Below are 24637 nucleotides of genomic sequence, written 5' to 3' on the forward strand. Positions count from 1 at the left end.
TAAACCTGGGAAATGTCAACAGGAAAGGGGGCTTGTGTGGTAGAGTGGTCTGGACCACTGGATTCTTTAGTTCATTCTTACAAATCAGCTGCGGTGAGAAGGAGTCGTGACAGTGGTGGAGACCAATCTACACTTCCTTCCAGAACATGAACCAACACTTCACGTGAAAGTGGATTGAACTTCTATTAGAGACAGTCCATCATCGGCACCTCCTAAATGTTATTCATGAATAAAATGTTTGTTTGAAACCCATAAAGACGAAATTGAAAAGAGCGTATTTTGACATGGTGATGTCAGGAGTCATGTTCTCTTAGCGTCTAAGTTCAGTAGCCACCTGAGGTTTAGATGTAAAAAAGGTCAACCTGCTTTTATGGAAAAGTCACTTTTAGTGATGCCGGTCTGAACGTTTAATGATCTGTGGCAAAAGACACAGAGCGATTTATCGTGCAAAAATATCAAAGGAGTCAGATGCTCACCGGCAGGTTTCAAGCATCTCAATCCCACTCCAGACACTGAACATCTGTGCAGGAGTCTCAACCTTGTTCCGCTGGCTCTGTGTTTGCTCGTGTAGTCATGTGTTTCCTTCTGATGTGGCTCATGAGAGGCTTGTCTGTGATTAAGGCTCACACTTCGCTAAACACTCGCTGAAATGATGAGTTGTTTCGGTGCCAGAGCGGAACGAATGAGGTTCTGATTGGTAATAAGTGGTTACTGAGAGCAAGGGACGTAATTGCTCTGTGGCGGCTCATCGTGATGTCAGCAATGTTCTCCCGTAACTCATCATTAGGATACGAACAGCAGCTCGGATTGTTCCTCGTTCGTTCTTCACAAAATGACTCTCAGTGGTAATAATTCAGGGAGAGGTAGGAGGATTTGAACGAATCCACAAGAGACGGAATATGGAGTGAAAATTAATGGAATAATAACTATTTTATTTTATGAGAGCAATTTGTTTCCCACGCTTGGAGTGACAGCATGATTGATTGAATCACTAGTCAAATGCATTATAAAGAGCAGATTGTGCAACCAGGAGTCAAAATTCTCTGTTAACCGCTTCAAAGTGTCACTCATTTTTGGATGGATCAGAGAGTGTTTCATCTAACAGTACGGTTGCCTGTAATTACCATGATAATAAGAGCTACAGAACCCTTTTCCAAGAAGTTGGTATGGAGTAGGTGCAGCATGAACAGTAATATCAAGGCATTTTTAAATTGTTTATGGAGTATTTTAAGCACAACTATGTAAAATGTTATTATTAACTGCAGTTGCATTGATTCTACTGCGATAAAAGCTCTTCCAAGAAGAGAAAACCCACGACAAGAGTCTTTTTTTTGTGTTATAAACAAACACACATGTGGACTTTGAGGCTCTAGAATCATGAGAATACAAATTCACTCATCTGACTGTAGAGGGAACCAGAAACAATTGAGTTTTATCTTACATAGTGCTGCTTTAATGCCTTTGGTTCTTGTTATTAGTTCCTTAACTTCCTGTAAGAACAAAAGACACAGAAGATCTGACATTACATATTTCTCTTTCTCAACCCCTTTGTTTTCTCAGGGTCAAGGTGACCCAAAGGCCAAAAAACAAAGGTGTTTTTAATATCCCTTGTGTTATCTCAGGGTCAAGGTGACCTGAGGGCCCGAAAACAAATGTGTTTGTGTTATCCCTTGTGTTGTCTCTGGGTCAAGGTGAACGACCTCCCTGGCTTCCATAAATACATATGCAGTGATGGAGGTTGTTCATCTTGACCCAGAGAAACCTGGAATGATTCAAACACAATTTTAAGAAGGAAGAAAAAGGATCATCATCATGTATCTGAATCAGGGTTCCAGCAGTTCCTTAAACAATCTTAAAACCTATTTAATTCATGAATATAAAAATAGGGCCTTTATTTTACATTTAAATAATAAAATAAAACCTTGAATTAATTTTTTTTTAAATGTGAGCACAAGATGTAGGTAATATGTTATATTAGTTTTGAATTTCAATGTGTTTACTATCATTTATTTACGTATTATAATTCATTTATTTACGGCATAGTTTAACTAACAAAACAGTGAAGTGGTTAGAGGCAGGACTCTCAGAGCAGATGCATTTTGTGGCTTTAGTTCAACACTGTTTATGAAGCAATCTATTTAAAACAAGCATGATGGGATTTCTTTCAAGTTTTCCAGTGGACTTAAACAAAAGAAATGTCTCTAAATCTAAGTAGTTTATGTGGGAATCGTGAGTTGGTCTTTAATTCAATTTAAAATGTAATTAAAAAACCACCAATTTGTAAGAATGAACTAAAGAATCTAGTGGTCTAGATCAGTGACCCAGGCTTCTTTTTCCAAAACAAACGTTTTGAATTCAACTTTGAGCTGTAGGAGCCATGTTTGGGGGGGGGGGGGGGGATCCATCCAATTCAAAGTCACAGTGAAGAGTAGCTCTGGTCGCTCATTCATTTGTCATTAAATGTTACATAACACAGTCTCTCTCTAACTACGTTTGTTTCATTGACAGGTCGGGGCTTTAGCCAATAAGGAGAATTGTCCCTCTGGCCAGTTCACCGCAAGAGGAGAATGTTGCAAGCAGTGCCCACCAGGAGAGGGTGTCTTCACACCTTGTGGGTCCAAGCAGACTGTGTGCACCCCCTGCCTTGACAGTGAGTATAACATCTGACTCATCAACACTGACCCATCCTAATTCCGACGTCCTTTGTAGAGCAGATAACCGTGTCAGTCGTGGTCCTTAACCCCCGGCCTTCAGTGAACCCACCAACCTGTCGACCGCCTCTGGGGTCCACGTCGATTTAGTTAATGCTACAGAATGATTATTATTCAAACAAAGTGATGTGTACCAGAACTTACACAACTAATGAGTTTTTCCTGCGACAACCAATGCAACGTCAAGATTTATTTGACAGAAAATATGCGCCTGAGAATTATGTCCTCTTAATATTTAACTGCATGTCATGACAAAAATACTGTGAACATGCTTCAGGAGGAATTCCTCCCTGAAATGGAAGTAAAGACACAAACAAACCTTTAAGAGTTAAGACCGGGTGTGTTAAACTCAATCATACAAGAGGCCGAAATCCTTGAGCGGTCTGAATCAAAGGCCCAACAAAATGTATATTTACCAAGTTGTAATATTATTTATTCTTGGAGTCTCGATATAGCTGCACTTAAACTGTTGTTTGGACGTGTCTGTATAGCTTTTGACATCCGTAGTCACATTTTCTGATCTAATATTAGACACTGGCATCTTTATGTGTCACGTTATCGACGATAATCTACTTCGCGCCAACCATCCAGCGGACCAAATGAATTGACTTGACAGGCAAATAATATAATTGAAACTTGCTGAAGACTTTTGTAGAGTATTTTTTAATAATTATCTTTAATCTTCATCTTAACATCCAAAAAAACTTTATTTGTTGGTGTTTCCCTATTTTCTAAATCACACAAATTCAGTGTAAAAATTTAAAAATTCCAAAAACAAATGTGTTATTTGATGATAAAATTGTCGCCTTGATAGTAGATCATGACTTAAAGACCATATTTGGTGAAGGAGAGACTACAAGGATGCTTATAAATGGACGCACACTGAAGGATGATCCCACTTTTTGTGAAGAAACTTCACAATCGATAAATAATTCAGTGCATCGTTTAATGTCAACCCTTTTACACACAAGCTCTGAGCAGCGAAATGCATCCATTAAAATATAATGTCCTGAATCTGTTTCTATTTGTACTTTAAAACTGTGAACATTTATGACAAACTAATAAGCATCACCTCAGTTTCTGACTTTTATATTACAACATATTTGATGTGGATAATAACAGGTCTACATGACGTGCATTAATAAATCATGTCTTATTGCTGGAATCTTGCGAGCTCAGCTTTGTCTGCTCGACTGCAGGAAGCTAATCAACATTAAGAAGTTATTTATAATCATGTCTTCTTGCTGATAAGTCGCCAGGCTTTCACGTTTCCCAGGGTTCTGGTCCAAAAGAAGGGGAGAGCACTATCGCTGAGTGGGTCAGTGGGGATGGTCCACATGCCAGCGAGTGATTCACATCTCAGGTCATGAGAGAAGTCACAGAGAAAATAATTCATGCTTACTACCGGCACGTGAGGAGAAGGTTGCACTGATGCCTTCTCAAAAGCTTTAATCCTCGTCTATTAGACGGAATTCCTTTGAATACTTTTAACTGGTTTTAACAGATCACATCACCCAAAGTTGTAGCCTCACTGCACCTGCTTTCCTGTGCATTTTAGAATTGATTTTAAAACTTTACTGATTACTTTTAAATCTCTTTTAAAAACACACTTTTACAGACCGGCTTATGTGTGATAGGTCCTTTTAACCCTTAACTGGGATCATCAATGGGCTTTTACTCTCCTTTATTTTCAGTGTTTTATCATTTTATTTAATTATATTTTCCCAAAATGGAACGTCTGGTGTTTTATTACTGTGCTGTTTAATGGATTGTGTCGTTTTTAAAAAATTTTTTTTTATGTAAAGCACTTTGTAACTACTGTTTAAAAAGTGCTATATAAATTATTATTATTATTGTCATTATTATAGTATTTTAATCTTAAGTAGGAGCTGTCGTGCAACATTCAGTCTAGGCTGATCATTTCGGCTCAGTCCGACTGTTCAGACATGAATAAGCACAGACTGTATCAGCTTTAAACAGAGTTGACGCCCGACAAGTTCTGCCGCGACTTGTTGTTCAGAGAAACCAACAATAACGTTTTTTTTTTTAATGATTCTCTCTGGAAAATAGAGCGATATTTCAAACAACATATAATTGCTGTAATTACAACGTACTTTTAGAAGTCATGGGTAAATATTTTGTTGGCTATTACCCAAGTGTTTTATTGTTGTGTCTTAACCTTTGTTTAGTCAAGATTTTGAAGATTTGTTATCTGGTGGCTGAATATCAGAAGTGTTGGATTAGAACGAGTCTTTTAAGGCAAACAAAAGATCTATTATGGATAAAAGGACATGTCTATGTAGTGATATTTCTGCAATCAGCTAGTTTTCATGTGCCAGTAGAGTTGGAGACCCCTGACCTATAGTGTCCACTAGGGTCATAGAGGAGATACAACAAGAAGGATCTTTACTCCCTATCATGTGGCGTTACACACTTGGAGCACACACTCACTTCATTAATTGGCTCACACGTTTGCTTGTGTTCACTGCTGACGGATGAGCTTAAAAGGACAAGCAGCATAAACACACAAGGGAGTCGAGCTGAATGAACAGATAAGTGGAGATGAAACCGAGTTAGTGCAGCTGGTTGGAAGACACAAGTTATTAGTTTAATCAAACGCACACACACACACACACACACACACACACACACGCACACTAGGCTGAGACTCCTTTTATGGTTGGCCCACACAAAGCTATGTTGGGCCAAAAGTACGGTGGATATGCTCAGGGAGGACGAGACCATCTGTGCTCTCTCCCATCGACTCTGCCCCATATCAAACTCCCCGGGAGCTGCAGCCCAGCGTTATTAATGTATTGACATGCATTATTGATGAATGACATTATGATAATGGCTCTGAGAGCTCGGGATGGGAGGCCGGAGCGAGAGCAGAGTGTTGTCTGTCAAAGCAAGGACGGGGGTTCACAAGGGGAAGAGGGGGTGAAGGTTAGGAGTGGAGGTCCACATCTATTGGGGACTGCAGTCCGGCCACTTCTTCTTTGGTGGTAATTGGACAAAAAAAAAAAAATTTGTGAGGTCGCTGCAACTGACACCGGCAATTTAAGTCTCAGATTCATGACAAGTGAGCGTCCGTCCATCTGTCACAGAGGCTATCTTTCCTCATCTCTTCTTTAATCTGTGCATCTTCAGAGCACGCTGCGCAGTTGGTGGGCCTGATGAGCAGCACACACTCGATACATGATACGGGAGGAAATGCAAGACCTCGGCATGCCTTACTGGCACAATTAGTTTAGTAAAATGTCGTGTGTTTGAACCTGTGAGGGAGAAAATCTTCTCCTGGCAGCTTCATGCAACCACCGCTTCTCAAAATAATATTTAAAATAAGGTAAGGTAAGGTGCAACTTTATTGATCCCTCAGGAGGTCTCCTTCGGGAAATTGTTTGTTTCCAGTAGCCAATACATACAGCAATTTTTTTTTATAAAAAATCAAAAATAAATCAAAATAAAATAAGAACAAGAGAAATATTTTAAAATTTAAAATAATTATTATCTTAACCCTCGTGTTAACCCAGGGTCAAGGTGACCCGGAGGCCCATAAACAAATGTGTTTGTGGTATCCATTGTGTTGTCTCTGGGTCAAGGTGAACGACCTCCACCACTGCATATGTATTTCCGGAAGCCAGGGAGGTCTTTTATCTTGACCCAGAGAGAACCCAAGGGATACCACAAGCACATTTGTTTTTTGGGCCTCCGGGTCACTTTGACCCTGAGATAACACAGGTGTTAAAGTTTATGTTTGATTTCAAAACACCCAGATTTAATGTAATTCACAGTGTATAGCTTATGTGTAGAGGTTGTGGATTATGTTTATTTTGTTTTATTTTATATTATATTTATATAATCAACGACATTGGTCCTATAAAACATTTGATACTGGGCAGCACAGAAAAATTATCTGTAATCTTTGGGAAAAAGTACCAATATTTTATTATTAGTTTGTGCCTCTTGACAGAAGTCTTCTGGGACACTTCAGTGCCAGAGACACCGACCCAGAGATCCTGCTGATTCAGCATTCTGATGACATGATTTTTTTTTTAATTTCATTTATGCTGTTTTTATCTGTCACACCTTCAAGGCCAATCAGAGAATATATAGGTGACATTATACTGGTTCAAGGTGCAAAAAGTTTGAGGACCTTGGTCTACAAACTAATCGAGAGCTGTTACGATATTTAATTTTCATAAGGTCACCCACATTTTGCTCATGTGTTGCAGCATTTGTCTCACTTGTCTCTGTTCTCTTCTTCCAGGTGAGTCCTTCTCAGAGTTCTTCAGTCACAAAGACAAGTGTCAGCCCTGCACACAGTGCATGGGACTCATGCGGATGGACACGCCGTGCACGGACTCCAACGACGCCACGTGCGTGTGCAACTACGGCTTCTACCTGAACGACCTCTCGCAGAGGTGCGAGCCCTGCACCAAGTGTCCGGAGGGCCAGGGCATGAGGTACAGCTGCGAGCCCGACCACGACACGGTGTGCGAGGAGTGCTTGGGAGAAACCTACTCGGACCAGGAGAGCTCCTGGGAGCCGTGCATCCCCTGCTCCACCTGCGACGAGGAAGGAGAGGAGCTTCAGGCGTGCACCTCCGTCGGCGACACCATCTGTCGAGGTGAGAAATCGTTGGTTTGAATTTGTGTTGGATGACAGTCACGGTTGTAACCCGACGGCTTTACTTAAAATGATAGAACGGATTGTCAAAATCGTTCGAGTTATAGTGATTTACCACACATTTTTCAAGATATCTCGGCTGAGTGCAAGCATCAGGAATGATAAATGACTGTGAAACAACATCCTCCTTAGAGATAATGAATGTTATTTATTAGATTAAACTCTCTTTAATCCCAGCAAGCTATCAACAATAAAATCATATCTCACTTACTCATATCAGGATCTTAAAAAAATAACCTTAGGCTTATCAAAAGTGAACATCATGGTAGAGTTTTAAAGGGGCCCTTTTGTGTGTTTTCTTTATTAATTTAATACATTGAGTCACTGACTTGCTTGAAAACCACATTTAAATATTTGAATTTTTCATATTAAAAAGTGAAAATGGTAAAAACATTAAAGCAACAATAAAAACGTTTGTAATGTTGTTTATGAAGACCCCTCGTCAAAAGTTAAACTGCAATGTAGAAAATCTCTGATCCTCCATCTTTAAATCAAGCTTGTTCAGTTGTCCCTCGCTTTATCGCGGTTTACATCAGTAATAGGATGGCTGGGCGGCAAAGCATTACGTGAGTTGTTAAAAAAAACCTCCCTCAGTACTTCATATGAAAACACTATCTCTGACCCACTGATGTAAAGTTTGGTCGTCAGATGACACAACAGACTCTCCAGGTCCAGATCCAGACAAAATGACACAAAGATTTACATGTTAAAATACTAAAGATTTCTACTGAACGAGTTAATAAAATAGTTGCATACTGTTGCTTAAAAAGGATAAAAACATGCAACTGGGTCTCCACCTTTTTTATTGCTTCAATATGAAAACGAAAAATGTGACCCATCCCAAGTAAAGATATGTTTATTTATTAATCAGAATCAGATGTTTTTATTGCCAGCGGTATAAAAAAAACAACACAGGAATATCCTGTTACAGAATAAAAGAATGCATTAATAAACATGTAATACAATTCGATTATGTAAAACAAGAGACATTAAGTAAACATATTTATATTTTTTCGCATTCCAAAATGTTTATTTGTTTTTTAATTTGTTGGAGAAACATCATATTCACCTGAATCACACAAACACTGTTTTGTTTTTATATGTTTCTGTTCATTCTGCATAGATAGAGTTTAAGAGAACTTTCTCTGAAAAAGACTACTAGGCGTTGTTTTCAGAACTGACCAGCACAGAAAAAAAGATAAATAAATTCCAAATGTTATTTAGAGGTTTTTCTCAGATGCTCTGTCATCACAGCAGTGGTTATTGTCATCATTCCCATGATCCTTTGCATAAGTTATAATTTAACACGCTTGAATTTATATTCTCAGGAAGACTGTTGTCCAAACACTTACTTTGTAACTCTTTTTCTGGCTTTTCCCTGATCTTCTGGAACTCCTGTGTTATTCTCGGTGTTATCTTGACCTTTTAAGTATATATTTTATTGAGTATTATTTTGAATGTTTCAGCGCTTTGTGACCCTGGTCTGGAAAATGGCTATATAAATATAAATTACTTACTTACATAGTTATTTATGTAAAGGTGACACTTTAATACTGTAGATTCAATCATGGTAAAACTAAATATGGTTAATTTTAGCAACACTATATAAAAATGTACATGTCAGACTCTTAAATTCTTCACAAAGAGGATATCATTAACACAATGATCAAGTATTTAATACAGACATTTGTCACGTAGCAAACCACAAAAAGTGAGACTATCTTAACAATGTATAGAAGGCAGCGATGTGTTCCGCAGTCAAAGGTCGATGAGGACTGAAATCAAACAATGAGGCTGAATATTTGCGGTCAATGGCTGTATGAAACACCGGAAATCCACTCTGTCATCATCCACTCAGCGTAACACAGTGGACTCTGTTGCCCGGTTGACTCAAATGCCAGCTGAAGCTTGACTCATTGTCCTTAAAGACTCATCTCCTCTGAAGATACAAAGGCCACACTTTCTGCTGCACGTTGGGGGTTTGGACGAAGGTCACCACGCCGAATTTCATATACACCACTGCACCCTGTGGGTATCTCTCCCCAAATCACGAATTCCTGCACTTGGCAGTCACTTGCCATTCCAACGACCTGATGCCTCACAGATTAAATCAACGCTTTTGTGCAGCAACAGTCAAGAGAGTCCGTTGATCGGCCATGTCGTCCGAGGGGCAGCGGTCGGAGGGATGCTGTTATCACAGTGAAGACGCTCGCAGGGTAAAGAGGCTCTTTTGTATTCGCCTCAGAGCCTTTTGACCGAGACAGACTTTTTGTGTTGTCCTCTGGACGAAAACAACACTAAATCCAACTAACTAGTTGTCTTCCAACCCTTCAAATATTTGTTGCATAGAAATCACAGTTCATCTTGTACAGAGACACATGGTGGATAGTAGTGGATAGTAGTTAGTGCAGCTTCACAACAAGACCACGACAGATATTTACAGCAAGTTTCATAACTGACTTGCGATGAATCTCTGGAGCGACATAAATCAGGGATATGATGGAATTGTCAGGTTAGAAATCTGCCTTAACTTTGCACTCAAAGAAATCAGAAATGGTTCAAAGGTACTTATCTGCTTCTAGATTCTAAATACATTCTAGCTCACTCATTTTCCAACAGGAATTATTTAGATTTATAAATATAAATGATAAACTGTTATATTAAATGAAATATTCTTCATTTTAATCTACATTGTTTTGTGTGAAAATGCTTAGTATAGAATGGGTAAATAAATTGTTCCAAATTTCTTTTTAAACAAGTCTATATTTTAAGCTTGTTTGCAGTAGAAGTTCAAACAATAGAATGTGATACAGACTGGAAGCACTCCTGATAAATATTGCCAGCGCTTTCAGTGCAGAAAGTACACTGTGTTGGTTCTGGAAGCTCTCATTTGAAACTGGATGTTGGCCTAGCAGCTAGCCTGTCGCCACTAAAAACAAGCTTAAAATACAGACTTGTTTTTCTGGAGCCTCATGTCGAGGCTAATACAAAAGGGACGTTACAAATGAGCAACCCTGAGGTATTTAGATGTTTTTCATTGAGTAATTTTAGACAAAGATGTAGATGAAGACCAATGAGCATCAGTCGCTACATTAAAATGAACATACATTTTGTCTATAACTCTAAAAGGAATGGATTAGTCTGAAAATGATCCCAACCCTTAGTCGACTTGAGGGTGAGTAGTAAAAAAAAGGAAGTTTGAATTTTGGGTGAATTATCACTTTAACAAAACAAACCTTTCAACATAAATGTAAACATTTATTTAGCCAAAGTCAAAATAACTGGACATTGTTCAGGAGAAGAAATGATTGTGTTTTGTCTTCACCAAGACCGACAGACTTTTTATATATTAAACTTAAATAAGCTGTTGCTATATTAATGCACCAGATGTGTTTACTATTTACAAAGAACATCTCAGTTCAATCTTTTATTTCAAGCTTCAAATAAGAGTCATCAAATTGTCTTTCCGACTAGATTGACACCGCATTAGTCCCGTCTCGCATCGTCTGTGATCCACAGTGTGGCCATGAGGTCCAAAGACGAGCGTAATGATCTTATACGATGCTGTCTCTCATCTCAGAGCCTCTTAGAACCAGGGTTACGGACAGTTATTGAGTAACCATGACAGATGTGTCATTCAGAGTGCTTGACTGCAGGAAAAACAAAAACATATTCCATTGACCAGGAAACGGTAATGCAACTGAATTGAACTCGTAGCCTGAGAGGAAACACTGCTGCTGTGTGTGTGATTCATCCAAAGATAGATCCAGATATAAAGACCCAAAACTGCACAACAGCCATTAGATAACAGACGCACTGTTTGGATGTGAATCTTCCGGGCTTAATGACCCAAGGCTCATGGTGTATGCTTTTCAATATGTAATGCTTCTCTCTAACTTCATCATGTGCTCTTAATGCCCCAAATAATCTTCTTTACCAGAGTTCAAGTGTTATCAGAGCCTTAAAATCAGTAGTTTGCCAGACGTCCGAATGCATTACAGTCAGGCGACACAGGCCTGCAGGAGAAGCACTCGGGAGAGAGAGCGGGGGGGGGGAACTCACGGCCGGCCTATGAAAGGGCAAGTCGTAACTTGAGACACTGAGGCTTCACTTCATTTAGGGTGGGAGGACGAGAACATCACCTTGACTGAACTGAATGTTATCTTGAGAGTAAGAACTGGATTAACCGCTGTCACTTCTTGGCTCAGGCCTGTGAGTCCTGCCTTGTGATGATTTAGCACCCTGAATATGAGCTCAGCTGATGTCTTGGGGGAAAATCAAATTTCCTCCCGTACTTCCAGGGAGATTTGTGGTTTTAGGTCTGGAACGAAAGAAAAGAAATAACTGTTTTTCTTTCTGCTGATGGGAAAACGTGTTAACACCCAAGTGACTGTAACTTGTCAGACTTACTAAATGCGTTAAGTTCTCAAAGCAAGATGCTAATCTGAACAAGTGTTATAGAGGTCCTCTCCATTGCAAGCTTAACGAGGGGTCTGAGGTCGAAGGTCATGGGAGGTGTTTATTCAAAGGGGGCCTTGGGATCAGGCAGTATAGGTTTCCTGTTGGGGATATCAAAGCGATAACATTGAGTAATTCCCTCGTCATCCCCTACAGAGTTCACAAGTCCAACCGCTCGAGAGAAGTTTATTTAGGAGATTATATAGACTTGGATATACTGTAGCTTGAACCTCAACACTTGCTTTCTTGTGACAAACTCACAGAGACTCGTGTTAGATCAGATTCACCAACGTTGGTCTGGACCATCCAGTAAAAACATTACCACCAAATACCATACCAAGGGTGAGAGACATATGTTTACACTAATTTTATCCTTGTTTGACTGAGACTGTAGTTGTGATGATGTTGGGAAAAGACCGTCTGATGTTTTTCTTTGAAGGTTGTTGTCTGGAGTTGCTACTCAAACCTATCATCTAGTAAAGTAGCGGTTTGATAATATGACTAACTCTGTCACACGTTGCGTGACGCAACAGCACGCTGAGGCGTTCATAATGTTCCCAACTCCATGTCTTGTCTTGTTTGTTGTACATTCTTTTAAGTATCATCCTGTCCTTTTTTTTAATAACTTAAATTCAGTTAATAAGGTAAGAAACATCTTGAACGGATGCCAACGGCAAGTCCGGCTTATCTGGTTTGAGTGTTTGGTTTATGTAACCAAGGATGGGACGGTGATATTTAAGAGCCAATAACACGACCTGCCCAATCAAAGTATTTGCGAACAGATGTGTTGAGTCAACACATGGCCATAATGCTCCTCCGTGGATCAGAGGTTACCTGGCAACACTTGACTCCTCCTGACACATCCTTATCTGTTTCTCAATCAGGTTATTTCCCATGCAAACTTGTAGCTGAAAACAGATGTATCCTCAAGCTTTTTTTGTTTTATTTTCTGGTGTTCGCACCGAGGCCTTCGTGCACACATGTGGTCTGACCTATCACCCATCGCTCTGTCTTCAAGTCTTCAGCAGCGCGAGTCTTGCATGCAATTCCAGATCCCCGCACATGTGTAAAAGTTTACCGAGACGATCCCGATATGAGTTGAGAGACCCACTGAGAAGACTTCTGTGTGGAAGCTGAATCATCTGAGATCAATAAGGTTTATTGAGCTTCAGAGACGTGAGGGAGCGAGGCAGTGGGTGAAGGTCAGGTGGGCGAGGCAGCGAGAAAGAAGGGGTGATTGGTCTGAGTGCACTTGGGTATTGACCCGTTCTAGTTAGTAGGAGAAGGGAGCCGTTTCCTTCCTGAGGTCGGGTGACCCGAAAAATCGACAGGTCAGCGTCTAGAAATCAAACTGCTTAATCTGCTAATAAGCTCCACGACTCCAGGTCAGAGCAGTCCAGCGAGGGGAAGCAGCCAAGTAGGTTTGAAGGCGGGAGGAAGAAAAAAAGGCCGAACTTTCATTTTTAAAACTGTTGCGCTTTATTCCTCTGCGGAGACAAACGGAAGACTTATAACACGTCCAAAACATTTCTGATGTCCTGCATAGAAATGATGACCGAGCCAATTCATGAGAGGAATCTCTCGCCGCTGTACAAAGAACCAACTCACCATCTTTGTGCCGCACAGATGTTCATTGTGCGGCTATAGCTTGCGCTCTCCACCATCCTCTGTCATATATCTCTGATGCCGACTCTTCTCACAGACGTGACCCCTTTTTTAACCCCTGGGCGCCCGCCTGCACACAGTACTCAGTATTGTGACCGTGGCTTCAGTCCGTATGTCTTTCTGTGCCTCTGCTGCCAAACAAGAACTACCGCTTTTGTGCTGCAAAGTCCACTGAAGTTACCGTTCTGGGGAACATTCCAGAAGGGCACATTTTTGGACGTGATGTGGCCACGGTTTGGGCCAAGGGTGACACACACAACACACTCCCGCTCGTGCCGTTCATTGAAAGTTCTGCCCCGACAGCCGAGGCTTCGTCCTCGTGGGGATTTATGTGCTGGAGAACTGAGTTTGAGCCAAGTCGGCTCCACGGTCAAATTCATCTTTCTGTCCAGAGTATCAGCAGGCGTCGAGCAGGATTTCTTTTCTTTTTTTACTGTGTGTCCTTGTGCGTTGTATGTACATATGGATGTGTGCATCATTATTATTGTTATTAATCACCACATCCACATGTTCTGTAAGAAGTTAAAAACGGTCAAACCCACTAAATCCAAATTATAATTATTCTACCTTTCTACTCTATTCTGCTTCAGCTAATCCCCTTAAAACCACTTAGTTATAACTATATTTTGATTTATATGATATTTAACATCACTGCATAAGTGTTAGATTATATCAGATATAACTTTATTTACGACACAACCAATGGTATTTAGATGTAAAAAGAATTGTGAGCTTTTTTTCAATAACATGCTTGATTGTCGAACATATCAATAAATATAAACTTACATAATTGATGAATTCTGTAGAAGTGAAAAAAATAAAAATAACGTGGTGGCTTACAGCAATATTGATTAAAATCTTATTTTGTAAACGAAGAAGGTTTATTTTCTTTTATTTTCTTAACTCACTGCAAGAGTGAGTTAAAAGGGTAAAAAACTTAAAAGAACATGGTTCTTACCAGAAGTAAATGGCAAAAACCTTAAAAGGATTGTGAAATGAAACTGCATAACACCTCCGTAAATTAATGATCTAATAGGTTACCTTGACATTTCTTTGAAATACTTTTCAGGAATGTTTGAGTGATTTTTCCAACAGATAAATGCCAACAAGAAACACTTACTTGTATAACACATGCAAGATCTGACTCACTATGTAAAGGGTAACTAATGTGTTCATTTAAGTGTGTCTTAAATGGAGCTTGGACCTATATTGTATCATCAGTATGTGTCTGTTTGTACAAAACGCTATTAAAATTGAAATATTTACATTAGACAATGTGCTTAAGCCCCGCCCCCTGAAAACACTCGGAGCTAAAACTAAATTTTGTATGAAGCCATTATAACGTCATAATGGACTCCGCTCTCGTAACCTCTCGTTCGCCGAAATTTCAGACAGGGTAGAACTTTATAAAGTAATAAGTTCAAAACATGGTCATAATGAGAGACTTACTGCATCTTGGAGAGGAATACGCAACATTTGAAACATCCAAGTAAGTTGAGTTTTCAATTTAGTTCCCCATTAATTCCAGGTTGTCGATCCTTCTGATGTTCCTAACCAGATATTTTCATTGCCCACATGTTGTCGGCTGTGACACTTGCAAACTGGGAACATCAGATCCTGGCAGGACTGATGTGCAGTGAAGCGTCACTGATGAAGAAAGGCTGTAAAAAAAAAAGAAGAAGCTGGGCAGATGCTGAAAAACGTCCTGGTCGATAAACGCGATGGAGTTTCTCCTCCGCACTATCATGTTTCTCCAGTTGACCTCTACAAGTGCTGATCGCATTTTGTCGCAGAGCGCACACACACACTCACGCACAAAGATAAACACACTCCTTCAAACGAGCAAACATGCTCCGGCTTCACGGGGTGTGTTCCACGATGGCAGGGAAACGAGAAGGGTCATGTAAGGAAGGAGCCCGAGGCTGGAAAGAAAGTGAGGGAACACAGTCGCTCAAACCACTCGACGAGTGAAAAAGTCGCCGAACAAGATTCTGCTGTGATTCCTCTCTTGTCCTCTCACAGTAGCTGCAGCACCAACACAAGCTCAGGTGTAATAACAGATCATAAAAAAACAAAACACTTGTTTGGTCGGAAGCCACACCTTTGCTTTTTTTCGGTCCAGTCAGAGGTGAAGTGTGTGGCATTGAACCAGCAGGTGAACAGCTGTTTGTTTGAAAGCGTCCACTGGAGGAGGGAATAACTAAGTCAGGTGTGGTTTCTGCTGACTTGCAGATGAACAATGAGGATTCACGCTTCACTTTCTTACCATGCAGCAGTTACCAGCAACAGATTCCTGTCTCTATAAGTCACGCATGTTGACGTGTGCTCCATAAATCATTTACATGCAGAGATTTAAAATATGTTAAAGGAGTCTCCGGGGATTTACATTGGAAATAAAATTCTCTGTTTTGTTTATTAAAAGTTGATATTTTACACCAGGATGTGCTTAAATATTGAACATGAAAATAAACATGCAGAATAAAACACACATTACATTAAGAGTCACTCAGGTTTGGTGTAGAACAGTTATGGTCTAGAAATATTACACACGTTTATAACAAGTCATGTGTGTCAAAGTTGTAAAGTCTGGTATCTCCAACTCTTCAAACCTTTTAGCTTCTAATATTTTCCGTTCTTCTTCTTTCTACTCACCACCAATTACAACCTCAACATCTTCGACTCTGATTCTTCTGATCAGAGGATACATTTATATTTCTCGTGTATTATGTAACAAATATGGTCCACATTCTACCCAAAAAAATTGAATTTTGATATGTGTCTCCTGCCCCCCTGATCGAGTCGCCCACTCTAAAACCTTCACAGAGAGGTCAGTAGTTCAGGACACTCGCAGGCAGACAGACCGACTGTTATATACATAAAAATGTGTTAAAATGAAGAAAAACTGGATCATTCTGTAAAAAGGACAACAAGAGCTGTTATTATATCGAGATTTTAACATATTTAACCCTCAAGTAAACATGTATTCTATAACAAGTTATTATTATTACTTTAAATTAAAGGCAGCACATAAACATCATTAAATAATTTATAATTTAAACTTTAACAATGTTTTCTCCTAATAATAATAATTATAATTTCATCGGACAAGGTGTAGGAAAAGAACTTCAACATTTAATTGAATAATAATGTCTACATGTGAACTCAATGACCGGTTTGAGGTTCCCATCTGACAGTCAGCGTTCTTCTCTTCAAACTACCTTTATATCTTCCCATGTCAGATGTGAATGCTTCTGTACTGCGGTGTATAGGCTGGAATGCAAGTTGATGGGTTCATTGATGGCGCAGGAAAAACAAGCTGCTCTGTGGTCGGACCATCTAATGGTTGAACAAGAGTTCAGTGTAGGCACTTAGAGTCCACTTTGAACTGATCATCAGCTGGAGAGAGTGCACTGTGGAGTAATGGAGCGCAGACGTGGAACACAGAGATGGATGAGATCAATGAAGAATAAGACTGAATCAGGCAGGTGAAGGAGGTGAAGAGAGGGTTGAAGGATAAGCAGTTCAGGATGAGCAACTGTTCTGTCAGTGTTTCCAGTCGGTCAATGTGTTCGACCCTGATGCTGACGGTCTCAAGCGGTTTGTCTCAACGTTTATTAACAGAAACCTTATTTTTACACACAGGTGTGACGCATGCCTCACAATAATGTGTTGTGTTTATCTTAAAGAAGAAATATTGAAGCTTAAACACAAACAAAAACATAATTTTAACATAGTAAATTTGATTATAAGACACATTTCTACTTCATAAACCATATAAATGACTTCCTTCATTCACATTCACCTTCTCCTTGATGCACTTTTTGCATGTATTTCCATTTTTGATTACATTTAAATTCCCAAATTAAGTTTCTTCAGACTAAAAAAATGTACATTCAAATGTACATATGTATATTATGATATAATATGGGTATATAAGGTTAGAGAAAAGTACAGTCACAGTGAGAAAAATGACCAGGTTTGCGAATAGCATTTATGTCTCAAATGATATCCTCGTGGAAAATGATATCCTCACAGCATCTGTCAATGTGCATCATAAGACTTGTATTGAATCTTTGTTTAACAGCATTGATGGAATTTTTAGTTTTTCCTGTAATCTTTGATTGACGCTTAATTCACTTAAAGGTCAACTAATGCGGAAACCAAACTCTCCTGACTCACCCACATGTTTTAAATGTTAAAGTATTTATGAATTTTGAGAATGAAGTTCTCCTCCATCTGAAATCTCGACGAATGATAGGTTACGAGAGTGGAGCCCATTATGATGTAATAATGGTCTTCACTCATCCTCCAGCCAGCTGTAATCATGCCCGCTTTGTTTTTAAAACGAGTCCCTGGAAGGTGGAGACTTTCGGGATTAATGACGTAACAAACCTAGACCAATAACAGCAGTGTTGCCGTGGTGATGGTAAACAAGATCTTATCTCCAGAAAAACAATGTTTTCAGTGGGCGGGGCTTAAGCACATTTTCTAATGTAAACATTTCAATGAAAAGAGAGTTTTGTACAAACAGACTGATGATTGAATAGAGTCCAACATCTATTTAAGACTCACTTAGATCAAAACATTCGTTGATCTTTAATGGGTCAAAAAGCTCTGTTTGCTCTCGGAAGGAGGACTTCCTGTTGATGGCGTGAGTAAGGAAAAGATGAGATGAACATGATGTCCAACAACAGGATAAATTTGCTCTCATTAGTGTCTCTATAGGGACCAGCATTATCAAGCAACTGATGTGGGATGAAATTGTTTGTTGTTATTTGCTAGAAAATTATTTTGGTTTATCAGATGAAAACTTGTAACACAGTAGATTATCTTATTATCTTTCTTTGTCACCAGATATTTGACTAGTTAAGATTTAAAGTAGGTTTCTCTCATGCCCTTTTATATCATACAAACCACACCTAAAATCAAAATTATTATTTGTTTTTGGGGAGATTTTGTTTTTTCATTTTACATTGACTCTGAGCTTTTCTGCCTCTTCTATTGTTTTGTAATGTTGAATACTTGAATACTCAGTTCATCCTCATGTACAAGTCACTCACACTTAAAAGTATTTTTATTAGCTTATAAAATCAAAGGAACAACAAATAAACATGATAAACTGTTCTGATGTGAAGATAATTATTAGTAAATTAAATGAACCAGAGAAACAGCGAGTCATCTGTCATGATCACATCTCAGTCTTTAAATAAGTCTCTGCTGGTTTGATTCTCTGTGTTAATTCTAGTATCATTGTTGTTCAGCTAATTTGTTGGATAAAACTGGAACGGTTGTTAATCGTCGCTTCCGTCTGTAAATTAATTTAGCTAATGACGGTGATCATTTCTTCCTTCGCAGTGTCGTATCCCTCAGTGTCTCCCACGCCCTACATCGATTTCTCTATTCCCATCGTGGACGAGTCTCCGCCGGACCCCCCCCCACCGGACGGGCCCACAGACAGCACCCCCACCACCACCGACGGAGACTCTCGCAAGCCCATCTACCCGGGTCTCCACGACAAGCTCATCCCCATCTACTGCTCCATCCTGGCGGCCGTCGTGGTCGGCCTGGTGGCCTTCATCATCTTCAAGAAGTGAGTCTTGAGTTTACTCTACACACCTCGATTTTCTACTAGTTTTTACCCAGAGATGGTGAAGAATCCTTCAAAAGATTTGTGGATCCAGATGATAATTCAAACACCCCAAAGAAGGAATCTGTTTGAACCTTGTCCTATTGTTAACTGGCCCGACTATCCTCGTGTTTAGGTCTTCATGTTTTTAAGATATTTTGCATAACATTTGTTATATAATCTCCTTCACTGTTACAACATAAGTAACATTTACTGTTCAGAAATACACTTGAGATATACAGATAAATATAATTTAAAGTTGGCTTAATATCATTTAAATATACAAAAAAATGGGCATTTCATTAATGTTAGGCATTTAATCATCCTTATATTTTTTCCATGAAATTCTTAATTAACATTATATCAAGAAACAAAAAATAAATAACACAGGAAAATCTAAGGTAGTCCATAGACCAGGGGGTCTCAAACTGAAATGGCTGGGGGGGCAGCAGAGGGACGTTTTGTCGAGACAGCAGGTTGAGGGTCTTTCAGCTGCTCTTTCGTTACATATTTGATCAAAATTTGATTCATATTTTGTTTTTAATGTTGTGTGGATTCATTGTGAATCAATAGGTCATGTTTGTCCGCATTCCTTTTTTTATCTGTTCATTCTAACTATGTAATTAAATATATATAAAAGAACCAATTTGACATTTTTACAAAGACAAAGTTTTCTTGGGTTAAGAAAGCAAAAACAGATTACACTTAATAAACGTTTTTCCCTTAGCTCAAGTCATTGAAAAACTAATATTCACTTTTAATATTTGTAGACTTGAACCAACCAATTTAAAGGGCACCTAATGTGCTGATTTAAGTGTCTCTTAAATTGTTCTAGCACCTCTATTATACTCATTAGTATGTTTCCTTTTGCACAAAAATCCCATTTAATAAAGATATATTTATATAAGAAAATACGCTTAAGATGTAGGTACTTCACTGATTTAGGGCTTCTAGGGGGGGACACCTCCAACAGACTGACGTCAGAATGTTTAATTTAAACCTTAATCTCGTTTGGCAAGATTTCAAACGGGAGAGAACTTTATTAAGTAATAACTTCAAAACGGAGCAACATCATGAGGAATGACCTGCATTTTGTAGACGACTTGAACGTTTACAAGATGTGAATAAGTCAGGAGAGTTGGGTTTTCACATTAGGTGCCCTTTAAAGATATCGTAAAGAGATTATTTTACAATTACTTTCACCGGTGCAGCAGTAATGATTTACAGCAATGACCGAAAACCATTTCAGTCGAATTAAAGTTTCATTTGAACCAATTGAATGTGTAATGAAACCATCTGTTCTCCTGTAGGTCGCCATATGGTCGTCCATTTTCACTCTGAACGAATGCAAAAGTTAAACTTTAATGAACCATGTGTCGAATAAATTGTATTTTCCACTTTAACTGAAAACATGCTGATGGGATATTCTTCTTCTTTTATAAAGTCCTTTTTTTTCATGATTTTGACTTCCTTGTTGACACAGGTGGAATAGCTGCAAGCAGAACAAACAAGGTGCCAACAACTGCACAGTCAACCAGAACCAGACGCCGTCGCCCGAGGGCGAGAAACTGCACAGCGACAGCGGCATCTCCGTGGACACTCAGAGTCTGCAGGAGCAGCAGGGACAGTCTCAGACACAGACAGGTAAAAAACACACACAACACACTCACACACACACACTGAAACTTGACACAACTGAAATCTAAATCCTGGCAGAGAGTGTGTGTGTGTGTGTGTGAGGTTAATCACATGTTTAAAAGTGCATTTGTCTGTGGTTGGCCCAGAGAAACCTGTTTGTGTAAGTGTTACATTTCAAATACCTTAAGTGTGTTTCCTGGAGATAATGCATGTTATTGTTTTGTTTTTTTAAAGAGGTTAATTTGTTTTTGTTTTTCCTGTCTAACCATCGTCAAGTACGATGACATTTTTTTTGTCTAAAACAGGAAATGTGTAGTTGTTTAAAACATTGCTAAATTTAATCTCATGAACCTAATTGTGTTTTTTTTAGAAAACTTTCTAAATTAAAAAAAGAAAATCTGAATATATTTATTTATTTAAAAATGTCCCCCCCCTTTTATTAGCATTGTAATTACTTTTATTTAAGTTTACTTGTGCTATATTTTCATTCTTTACCCTGAAACATCTTGACATCGATTGGTTTTACCAGACTTGTGATTGTGAAGCAGGTTTCAATGACTAAATTATATTAAAAAAAAAGGTTTTATATATCACAAATATTACGTTTAAATTAGTTTAAATATGTTTAATTGAAATATTAATAATAAATATTATACAATTCTGGTCTTTTTAGGTGTATATTAAATCCTACCAAAAAATACTGGTGATATATGTATTATACCAGAATTTAACATGTTTTGATTGATTGAGCGTATTGTAGTTTCCATTAAATTCACAATTCATGGTTGAAGTTTTACTTACACACACTTTTCAGAAAGTTATTGTTCATAAATGGGCTGATGTTTGATCGAGCGCGATGACGAGGGTTCCATCTCCTCCGCAGTCATCACCATGGACGAGGAGCCATGTTTGCTGCTTCCTCTTCAAACCCGAGAGAAAGTGGAGCGACTTCTGTTCCGGGTCGACGAGGGAGACGACGGCAGCCGCGAGGACGACAGCGACTGGCGCAACCTGGCCGGTCTCCTGGGATACGAGGAGGAGCGGATCGCCACCTTCAGGCAGGAAGAGCATCCCGTCTGCGCGCTGCTCTCCGATTGGTCCGGCAAGGACTGCGCCAGCCTGGACGGCCTGTGCGCCGCCCTGCGCAAGATCAACCGAAACGACGTCGCCCAGAGTCTGAGCCCGAGTGGAACTAAACCCACCGCCACCTCCGTGGTGTGACTTCCGACTGACCCCCGGGGATCAGTCCAGAACTGTAGCCGTTGAAGCTGCACCTGAAGGAACAGTGAATCCCTATTCGGTGTGTAAACTGTCATTTATTTCCTCTCAACAGGATACGCCTTATATCAAGAAAATACAGTCGATGGAAGGAAACCATGAACTCTTTCCTGCTGCCTTCGATCTGCTGACTCTACTGGAGCTACAGCAGAAGACTTCCTTCTGCCTTCAACCTGAAGACGGTCGACTTAAAGTGTGTATTTTTCGAAGTACGGTGATACCAAAGAGATGTTCAAGAGCGGAAACTGTCGGGCGACATTACTCACATGCCGTCGTCGGAGGCTCTTGTTTTTAGTTTGACGAATGGCTCGTGTCTGTTGCTGCTACCGGATGAGCCCGACATACCGGAGAGTTTCTGGATCCTTGCAAACATGACAACCTGAGGAAGGATGCTTCTCTGTTGCAGAACCGGTTCTCCTCCAGCAAAAGTTATTCATCATCGTTCAGAGACCGCTTGCAAGGTTCAAACTGGTGACTTAATTCAGCTTTTTTTTTGCACTTTTATCAAGTGACGTCTGCAGTATTTTCCTTTCCCCCCCCCCCAACAAGTGCTATGAGAACATCTGGATGGACTCTGGACACTGATGTGTGACCTGAGACAAATGTAGTCTAATATACAGCTTGTATATACGTATATATCAAGTAACCATGCATGTATGAATGACACACACACACACACACACAGGTACACACTCCCTGCCATCTCCTGTACAGAACACCTCATAATGGGACCATATATTATAGTTGAAAGCCATATAAGCTGTTTCAAACCTGTTGGATCAATAACCAGAATTATTCCTCAGTGTCATCGATATCAGATATTTCGTTGGTTCAATCTAATGCTTCTTCTGTAGGCGTCGAGCATTGACTCGTGAATATATCAACTGACTTACTGGACATGTATAATAAACAATCTGCATTTAAAGTTAGTACAAATTATGATTATTTACATCAACATCGTACAGTTGTGAAGACTTTTCAGCAGCACAACAAAGTAAAAACAACAGATACACTAAATAAACAGTCAGAAAACAAACAAGTATGTCTAATAAACTTTGTAATTAATTTTAAATCTTAAAACTGCTTTAATAGATAGTGATAATTGCTAACACAATGACATCAGTTTTGACAGAAACCATAGTAATTAGAATTTCAATGCCGGATTTTTGTACCTTATTTCGGTTCTGATGTCATTTTCCCTCATGATATATTCACCTAAAATGCAAACATTCAAAATGTCAGTTTTATTAAAGTAATAAAGTGAAAATACATCAATTTACTTTGTGTAATAAAGCATCTTGACAGTCTTTCAAAAAAAATATTCACATGAAAAAGCTGAATCGGAGGTTAATGTGAACTACGTATGTTTTTTCTCACGGCGTTCAAATAAGTTGTTTAACCTTAACTAGCGCAGAAAGCTATAATTTTTTCAAAGGTCATTTACTGCGAAAAAACAAATGATCAATCTGACCTAGCAAAGGAGAGAAACATGCCTGGAATCAGGAGGAAGAGTGTTTTGTTTGTGCCTGAATGGAAAGTCAGTGGAGGCCAGTCAAATTCAAAAGAATCTGAAAATACTCTTCATATTACTGGGAAATAAAAACACTGCATTGAATTTTTTTATTTTTTTTTAAATGCTTTTAAAAACATATGAAGGAACTTTTAGTTGTCTTAGTTTGTCTGCACAGAACCACTGTTAACTACCGTAAATAAAACAACTGAAGGTACTGTTTGTTTTTTCCTCTCTGTACTTTGGCCTGTAGCACTTAAACTTTTTTTTGTTGAATCACAAGTGCCTGGAAGATTTGTCCAGTCAGATGATTTAGTTTTTTTCATCTTTGTGTTTTATATTGTTCTTTTTTTTTATTTGTGCTTTGTTTTTTTTAAAGTTACTGTAATTCAAGCTGTACAATGTAAATACAATTCAGTTAAACTTCAATGTCTACGTCTCAGTTTAATTAAATCATAAACAGAATAGGAATTGAGAACAATATTCAATGGTATTCAATGTGGTATTCGAAACAAAAGTTAGTGGTTTAAATAAAGTGTTCGATCATGCAGATTGTTCTAATTCCGCCTGATGCTCAATTAAAAGTTATTAAAAAAAATCATGTACTTCTCATTATGAGGGCAACAGGCAAAGAAAATTTCACTGAACAGCATTTGGAGATACATGTGGTTAAATACCTTCACTTTTAAGAAGTACATTTCAACAAGTAGCGTATCCATTAGCTTTCAACTAGCTAGCTCTTCTCACTTGGGTAGAAAGTCACATGACACTGTTGTCAACAATGACAGATGTACATAGCTAGTCAAATTTTATTAAATTAACAGAACTTGAGTTTGTCAAACATCCAGCAGACTTGTGTTGTATCCGTTTCCGCAACTTGAGTGAATATCCAGACGTGATGACTTGTACAGTGAAGTGAACTGTAAGCTCTGATGTTGCACTTGAATCATCAGCCGAGAGAGTTTGATGCTGAAAGTCAAACCTGGCGGGACTTTATTGTACAGAGTGATGATGAGAATGTTCCTTGTACACTGATGTATGATAGTAGTTTGCTAACTTCCT

General features: G+C 39.0%; 1 protein-coding gene across 1 annotated transcript in view; it reads left to right on the plus strand.

Moving 5' to 3' along the window:
- The window catches only part of ngfrb (nerve growth factor receptor b), a 28938-nt gene extending 4301 nt beyond the window's left edge, over positions 1-24637 (plus strand). The window contains exons 2-6 of the mRNA XM_087794107.1: positions 2509-2650; positions 6982-7341; positions 18879-19113; positions 20633-20793; positions 21671-24637. Coding sequence (XP_087650233.1) covers positions 2509-2650; positions 6982-7341; positions 18879-19113; positions 20633-20793; positions 21671-22008 — 1236 coding nt within the window. The 3' untranslated portion in view covers positions 22009-24637. The remainder of the gene's footprint in view (positions 1-2508; positions 2651-6981; positions 7342-18878; positions 19114-20632; positions 20794-21670) is intronic.

Source organism: Callionymus lyra, chromosome 6, assembly GCF_982586985.1.
Source record: "Callionymus lyra chromosome 6, fCalLyr1.hap1.1, whole genome shotgun sequence".
Taxonomy (NCBI): domain Eukaryota; kingdom Metazoa; phylum Chordata; class Actinopteri; order Syngnathiformes; family Callionymidae; genus Callionymus; species Callionymus lyra.